The sequence below is a fragment of the Epinephelus moara genome, chromosome 24, assembly GCF_006386435.1.
Source record: "Epinephelus moara isolate mb chromosome 24, YSFRI_EMoa_1.0, whole genome shotgun sequence".
Classification (NCBI taxonomy): Eukaryota; Metazoa; Chordata; class Actinopteri; order Perciformes; family Serranidae; genus Epinephelus; species Epinephelus moara.
Window position 1 is genome coordinate 2,468,416 of NC_065529.1, and position 8,419 is coordinate 2,476,834.

The following is an 8,419-nucleotide window of genomic DNA, read 5'->3' on the forward strand; positions in this document are numbered from 1 at the left end:
GTCTGAAGCAATCAGAAGGTCATTTGTAATTTTAACTTGTGCTGTCTCAGTGCTATGATGCACTCTAAATCCTGACTGAAATTCCTCAAATAAATTATTATCATGGAGAAAATCACACAGCTGGTCTGCGACTACTTTCTCAAGGATCTTTGAAAGAAAGAGAAGATTAGATATTGGTCTATAGTTGACTAACATCCAGGGTGGGCTTTTTTAGGAGAGGTTTAATTACAGCTGCCTTAAAAGACTGTGGTACATAGCCTGTTAATAAGGATATATTGATCATATCTAATATATGAGTGTTAACTAAAGGTAAGACCTCCTTAAGTAGCCTAGTTGGGATGGGGTCTAAGAGACACATTGATGATTTAGATGAAGAAATCACTGCGCTCAGTTCTTGAAGAGAAATTGGGGAGAAGCAATCTAAATATATATTAGGTCTTACAGCTGTGTTTGAGGTTAGATGGGTACTATCTGAGGACAGGAGGTCATGAATTTTGCCACTAATAGTTAAAATTTTGTCATTAAAAAAGCTCATAAAATCATTGCTGCTAAGGGCTAAAGGAATACAAGGCTCAATAGAGCTGTGACTCTCAGTCAGCCTGGCTACAGTGCTGAAAAGAAACCTGGGGTTATTCTTATTGTCTTCTATTAATGCTGAGTAATAGTTTGCTCGTGTCTCTGTGTGTTCTTCACAGTCCAACGTTGAATCTACACAGTTCTCGTGGATGCTGATCCTACCTACAAACTAACTTGAGTAGTCTGTCTACTTAGTCTGTTTTAAGGCTATATAATGTGCCATTTGTATAACATATAAACATGTCTAAAGTGCCCTTGAAAACACGCGGAACTTAGTGCCCTCTTCAGTGGCGAGAACACGCTGTATGTGCCCTTTTTTTTCTTTTCGCTCCTGCCCTTCAAAAAGTCTGTGCACGCCACTGTCTGTGAGTTAATGGCATGTTTGGGATTGAATGAGTATAGGTAGGGGGGCGGGGTGCCAGTGTGACGGGGATGAGGGCTGTGTGAGTGCGCGTGCTGGTGTGTGTAGGAGGGAACTGGAGGAGAGAACAGGAGTGCACAGTTGGAGTTACAGCTAAGTTCTTGTTGGTTGTTTTGGTGTGGTTACGGCCAACAGTAACCTGTACTGTTCAGTAATAAACGGTGGTTTGCCGAATAACTGCGTCATCCTTTCCACACGTCCTGGCGGACGCTACAGTATGTCTATATATATATATATATATATATGTATATGTATGTGTAGCCTATATATACTGTGTATTGTTTTTCGGCACTACCTTGTTCTCTGTAGCTGATGTAACATGAATTACTCCTGTGTGGGATCAATAAAGTTCTTATCTTAGCCATCTGAGAAGATCAAATAAATTGTTTTTGGTGCCTAACTGTTTCCCAAGTATATTAGTGCGTGTGTGAATGAATAACTTTATGAAATTAAGTCCATTTACTTGTATTAGTTTACAGCGCAGCCTTGCCACATCCAATATGGCGGCGACGTTCACGTATCGCAGCAGCGGGCAAACCCACTCGATGCGGGGTCTACGTACGTCACTGTGTGAAGAACACACAGAGACATGGATGTATGAAGGAAATAAATCCCTGGGGGGGTCTGGGGTCCTCCCCCAGAACATTTTCAATTAAGTAGATGCCATTTCCTGTATTCTAGTGCATTTTAACACCATATTAGCACCAGATAATCCAAACTGGTTCTGTGAGATATAGTTCTGGCTCAATATAGATCAAAAAAGGGCCCAACATAAAAGTCATTGCAACAGTAATGTTTCATAGTATTTCTTGGTCCTAATAGTCTTCTGGAGTTTAGTGTGTTTTTCCACCCAACAGAGCAGTTGTGTTTTGGCAACCAGGAGGGCACTTAAGCACGCGTTTTTACCACCCAAGAGGGCAGTTTATCATGTTTTAACCAGCCAAGAGGGCAGTTTAGTGTGTTTTTTCCACCCAAGAAGGCAGTTTAGTGTGTTTTGCCAACCAGGAGGGCACTTTAGCGTGTGTTTTGGCTCCAAAGAAGGCACTTTAGCGCGCGTTTTGGCTCCCAGGAGGGCACTTTAGCGTGCGTTTTGGCTCCCAGGAGGGCACTTTAGCGTGCATTTTGGCTCCAAAGAGGGCACTTTAATGCGCGTTTTGGCTCCCAGGAGGGCACTTTAGCGTACATTTTGGCTCCCAGAAGGGCACTTTAGCGCACGTTTTGTCTCCCAAGAGGGCACTTTAGCGAGCGTTTTTCAACAATTGGGCCACAAGGTTGCTCCCCCCTGTGTACACCACTGTCTCCTCCCCCAAACAAAGAAGACAGCAGGTTATTTCTTTTGCTTAACTTCCAATGCATCTGAACTAATCTTAACTAATTTATCTCTCTCTCTCTAGGATAGCTCCCCAGCAACAAACACATTATATCATCACCAGTAAAGTGTATTGCTTAAATCTATTTCAATTCAGTGAAGAAACTTGACTGGAGGAAGACAAACGCAGCTAAAGCGGTCACTGGCCATAATTCAGCAACCAAACATATTAGCTAAACACGGCACCGTTGCCACTGCACCAGTCAGGACAAACAAAAAGAAATAGCGGCCGCACATAAAGCTTAACAGATAATGTAAATACGGTTGAGTGACTGGGCATGAGGAAAGAACTCTGCAATATTGGGGCGGCAGTAGCTCAGTCCATAGGGACTTGGGTTGGGAACCGGAGGGACCAAAATATGGAGCGTGGACTGGTAGCTGGAGAGGTGCCAGTTCACCTCCTGGGCACTGCCGAGGTGCCCCTGAGCAAGGCACTGAACCCCCCAACCGCTCAGAGCGCCTGTCATGGGCAGCCCACTCTGACATCTCTCCACTTAGTGCATGTATAGGTCCTGTTTGTGCATGTGTGTGTTCGGACCTGTGTGTAATTGACAAACAGAGTGAAAAATTGAATTTCCCCTCGGGGATTAATAAAGTATATAAAAAAAAAAAAAAATTTAAAAAAAATATAGCAATGGTAAAAACATATGTAGCAGCAGGCTGTAGACCCAATTTAAAAAGGAAACAAAACAAAGCAAAAAACTGCAAAAAACTTCAGACAGTGTGTGAAACAACTTTGGTTGTCTTCAGATGGTTGTTTCACACACAGTCTGAAAACGGTGTGTTCAGACCATTTAAACCATCTGAACACAGTGACAACAGCAACTTATTTCGGAGTCCAGGCACAACAAATTAGGCTGACTATAATAGTACAGAGACTTATTCAATATTAATTGGTCCGATTCAGTGGGCTCGGTCAAGGACGGGTGGTGTAGGAAAGAGGTCGTTGCCCAGGACCTCAGCAAAAAAAGTAGACATTAATGCAACAGGGTAGTTAGCCTACCTTTTTCTCAGGTATTCCGATGACCCTCAAATTAGATAGTCAAGAGCGAGACCTCTAATTTCGCAAGGAGGCGAGTGTTGTCTGCCGGCTTTTGGTGCACTCTTCCAATTCTAACATTCATGTCCTATTACTGCATATCGCTAACTCGGCTTTACTGCATGTCACTAACTCAGCTTCTTCTCTGGAGCCTTTGTGCTCCACTGTCTGGCAGGTTAACTTGTATCGCAGCTGTGCCTGGATCGTGGTTGTGCTGCTGCCGTGGTCCTGCCTGATGCCTCCTACTACTGCTGTTATTATTAGTCACACCTCTACTGTCATTATACACATATGATTATTGTCACATACATATACTATCATATATTAATATATACTTATAACATATTGTACTACAATAGCTGTAATTATTATTATAATATTATTACTTAAATTAATGTTGCTGTAAACTATTATCATTACTGTCTGTCCTGCATATCTCTCTCTCTCTCTCTCTACCTCTGTCTCTCTTTATGTATCATTTTGTCATATGGATTATTGTATTGTATTCTACCATTTTTTCCCCCGTTAAAGGGGTTCTTTGGGGAGTTTTTTCTTATCCGCTGTGAGGGTCCAAAGGACAGAGCGATGTTGTACGCTGTAAGGCCCTCTGAGGCAAATTGTGATTTGTGATATTGGGCTTTATAAATAAAATTGATTGATTGATTGATTCCAGTTTTACGATTCTGTCACTGTAGCCAGAGAGCTCATGTTCCATGTCCTGAATGCGCTGCCCGTGAGAATCAGTTGTTTTCCTGATGTTTTCCAGAGAGAACAAGATTGAGCTGAATGCCGTGCTTTGATCTTCGTTTATCAATGTGGAAAGTGTCGCGCTTAGCTCCGTGATAAGGGCAGAGGGGAGTCTCTCCAGATCTGCGGGCAGTTTAGAGCTGGGGTCTGTGCTTTCCTCCGACATGGCGGCGCCCTTTTCCGCAGCGGCGTGGTCGGCAGTAGCAGTTGTTGGTTTCTTCCGTAGTTCGTAAGCCATTTGTTTCAAAAAGTTAAAGTTCAACAGTCTTTGGATGTTAAACAACACCAGGTATTAAGTAAAACACAGCTCTTGTGCAAATAACTGATGATAAGTATTGAGAAAGCATGGGAGCCACCTGTTGAGCTTGTGTTCCCTCACACGCTAAACTGGAATTCCCTTGTCTTAGTTTTTATTATCAAGATCTGTTTTCAGCTCATCATCGTCTCATTTTTGTCATGGAAATAAGGTCATTGACAAAAATATTTTCCTCATACTTTTCGTCAAATAAAAAACACTGCAATATATTTTTTTAATGTGAGAGTCTGAAAGATTAACAACCCAAACCAGGAATTGGTGTTGATGCCTGCCTCAAAGCATTCTTGGAAAATATTTGAAACATGTAAGAGTGATAACCTTCAAACAAAGCAACAAATTACTAACCATGCTAGTTTGTATTAGTGTGCTAAAATATTGCCATGTGTTAGAGAATTTGAATAAAGATTAAAATGCTGTGTTGTTCAGACATGGTTTGCCCTGAGACAGAGTAGTGAGACACATCATTCCCCCAACATTTGTCAAACTCTGATCCTATTTGACAACTACTGTAGCTCTGAGCCTGATAGACTTTCTTTCTTCTGGTACATGTTGTTGATCAGGTGCGATGACAAGGCATTCAAGAAGCTGATGTCTAAGTATGGGAGCTGGAGGAGTGAGGAGAGCTGCAGCGCTGTGGTGGAGCTCCTGGAGAGGGTGACCAAGTTGCATAAGCAGCTGGAGCTGAAGGAGAGCCAGGTGGAGATAGACATGGACCAGGTACAAACCACCACAACTACAGTATCCTCTGCCCTGGTCTGCTAGATCCATTTATATCCAGCTGCTCTCTCTAGACAATGGTCTGCCTTGCTCAGTCATTTTGTGGCTGCGTGTATGGTGTTGAACTCAATAAGAGAGGACTGGTGAAGGTTGTTATGAAAGAAGAGCGCTTCAAAGGAAAACCACAGTTAGTGGCCTGATCCTGCAGCTTCCACTTAACCAAACCACTAGCAGCGGCACCACAGCTTCCCTGCGAGTGTGGGTTTGGGGGGGCAGTTGCAGCTGTTTCTCACTGGAGTTGGCCACAGAAACATTCCCCTTGTCCCGCATGACAAGAATACCGTCAAGTAGTATTCTCACAGCACAGGAAGACAGGCAGGAGGGGAACAGTGACTTAATGTGTTCTCAGAACATCTCAGCACTCAAAAGTTCAAACTAAACAAAGTCATGACTGTGAGGCTCTGTATATGTGCAGGATGTGGAGGGTTAGACCTTTGTCCTGCAATACGCCATGACGTAAAGGCGCACTACAGGGATTTCCAACTTTTTGGCAGACAAACCTGCAGTACATTATAGGCTGAAAACTCACTCCAACCCTCAACATTTGACAAACATTGACGCTGGGCGTATTTATATTGTATTAGGATTTAAGCAGACCTACAGGGCAATTATGTTACATTTTCTAGACTGGCATATCCAGCAGCTCTTGTAGGATTGTCAAATTATGTACAGCCTAAGGAGATATCTTGTGTTTCTGCATAAAACTGACAATATTCAATATATTTTGGCAACAAATACCATGAAAACACAAACAGATGATGAAGTTACATAGTGTTGGTCTTTTCATGGGATTTGGTGACAATAAGGAAAAGGCTGAATAATTCAGGCTTATCCGTTAGAATGTATTTTTCTGTTTAGGAATGTATGTCAAATATTTTTATATGGATAAATAGGATACAACATAGCAGTGATTCAACTTGTAGCTTGGCCATGAAGTAATTGCATAAACTGTTCAAATTGGAGTTGAAACAATGAGTAAAATAATCCATCCACATAAATCTGATCTGCAACAACTCTGATAATTAATTGCTCTAGTCATTTTCTTAAGCAAAATGCCAATAACTGACAGGTATCAGCTTAGAAATGTTAATATTTGAAGGTTTATTTCTATAATTGACCTGACTATTTAGAGGTTTTAGACCATTGGTCAGAAAAAACAGTCGAATGGAGGTGTCCACTTTGATTTTGTGAAATTGTGATGGGCATTTTTGTTCTGTTTCTGCAATTTTAGGGAGCAAATGAATAAAGGAACACTCATCTACAAATGACACATGCATGTTCACTAAAAACCTTAGTATTCAAACTTTGAAGAGAGCAAATATAGGTTTCACTTCAGTTCAGTTTTAAATAGTAAGGTTTAAGCTAAAGCCTTGTTTCCACCAAACACTTTAGGTGAGGTACCTTTGGAACCAAAAGTAACCCTTCAGACATGGAACATAGGCCCTAGGTCTATTTAGCGTTTCCCCAACAACAAGTACTCTTAAATGTGAGTGGGGTTGTTGTCCTTCACTGCTCTGTCCAGCACTCATCATCGGTGACACAGAGGAAGGCCTACACCTCCTTTATCGTCCACAGAATGGGGCTGCACGCTAACATTTTTAGAACAAAATAGAACAGGCTGCAGTGAGAGTCTCTCTCGATGGGATATTTAAAAAATAGCAGGTTTGTGCATTTAGGCCTTCTGAGGCAAGTGCGGGGGTTTAGTTTTACAGGAGTGCACAGGAATGACACTCTTTTCAGAGTCAGTCAGAGTCAGAAAACTTTATTTATCCCACAGTGGGGCAATTCTGTTTACAGCTCACAACAACATGTATCACAACAAACACATAACACATTCCCAACAACAAGATTACAATAAAAGAAAATTACATTCAGATTACATTCAGGCTGTCAGTGGCATTGGCTCTACATTCATAGTTGTTTGCTGTTCAGCAATGTAATAGCTGAAGGAAAAAAGGAGTTTGAGTATCTGTTTGTTTTCCTCAGAGGCGCATAATAGCGCCACCCTGAGGGCATTAACACAAAATTCTGAGAAAGGATGTGGTCAGGATATCCAATAATGCTTTTTGCTTTCCTGACCACCTGCTTCTTCCACAACGAGGCCAAGTCACTCAACTGGAATCCCATAATCTTGGAGCAGATCTTCACGATTCTGTGCAAACTATTTTTATCTCTCAGAGGCAACCCATTAAACCAGCATATAAAAGAGAATGTTAAAAGACTTTCAATAAAAGAATGATAAAAGACACACAAAATATTCCTAGAAACAAGTTCAACCTCCACAACAAGTGGATCCTCTGCTGCCCCCTCTTGACAAGAGACTCAGTGTTACAGGAGAAATTGAGCTGGGAGTCAAAGACTGTACTTAAATACTTGTATGACTCCACTATCTGGACTTCCTGGCCCTGTATAGTGCTTCCCCTTGGTTCTGGCCTGTTCCTCCTGAAGTCAACGATCATTTCTTTAGTCTTTGAGGCATTCAGGTCGAGATAGTTCTCCTCACACCACTGTATAAAGGTAGGTAAGGCACAGCCATGATCTGACTGTGAACCATGCAAAAGTGTGAATAGTAGGGATGTAACGATATGGAAAATGTGATATCTCGATTACAGTGACCAAATTATCACGGTAAACGATAATATTGCGATATTTTTTAAGTGCTGTCCAAAAAATAGATACATTGAAATAACTTCACTAAATCTTGTAACTTCCTTATCATACTAAAATGTTAACAGCCAAAATTTTATATTAAAATGAAACTTTCACATTAAAGGGGCAAGGGATTGGCACAGCAACAGAAAAATTTATTTTAAATTAACAAAATATGTAAACACATTACAGGAACAAAGCTTATTTGTCTGGTGCATTTTAACAGTCAGCAAAATATGTAAACAATTTAAACATTAATTATTTATTTATTAGCACGAGAGGAAAAATATATATAAAACAAAACAATGCAAGAGTAGAACAAAAGACATACAACATATAGAATAGATATCACAAATGTGCAGGAGAAACCAAAAAACCCTAAGGGCAATGGTCATCATTACACAGAATAATTCACACATTAGAAGTGTGCATGTGAGTGAAAGGAGTGCCTGTATGAGAAAAGGATTGCATGTTCTCGTGTGTGTGTGTTAGGTCAAGACTGTGAGCAGTGAATTTAATTAACCT

General features: G+C 41.1%; 1 protein-coding gene across 3 annotated transcripts in view; it reads left to right on the top strand.

Annotated features, from left to right (window-relative positions):
- efcc1 (EF-hand and coiled-coil domain containing 1) overlaps window positions 1-8,419 on the top strand; it is a 71,149-nt gene that overhangs the window by 39,732 nt on the left and 22,998 nt on the right. For 2 of the 3 annotated variants that reach the window (XM_050038779.1, XM_050038778.1), the window contains exon 5: window positions 5,029-5,185. In XM_050038779.1, the coding sequence (XP_049894736.1) occupies window positions 5,029-5,185 (157 nt within the window). Of the gene's footprint in view, window positions 1-5,028; window positions 5,207-6,767; window positions 8,412-8,419 lie in introns of those variants that run through there. The other variant, XM_050038780.1, reaches the window with a different exon arrangement.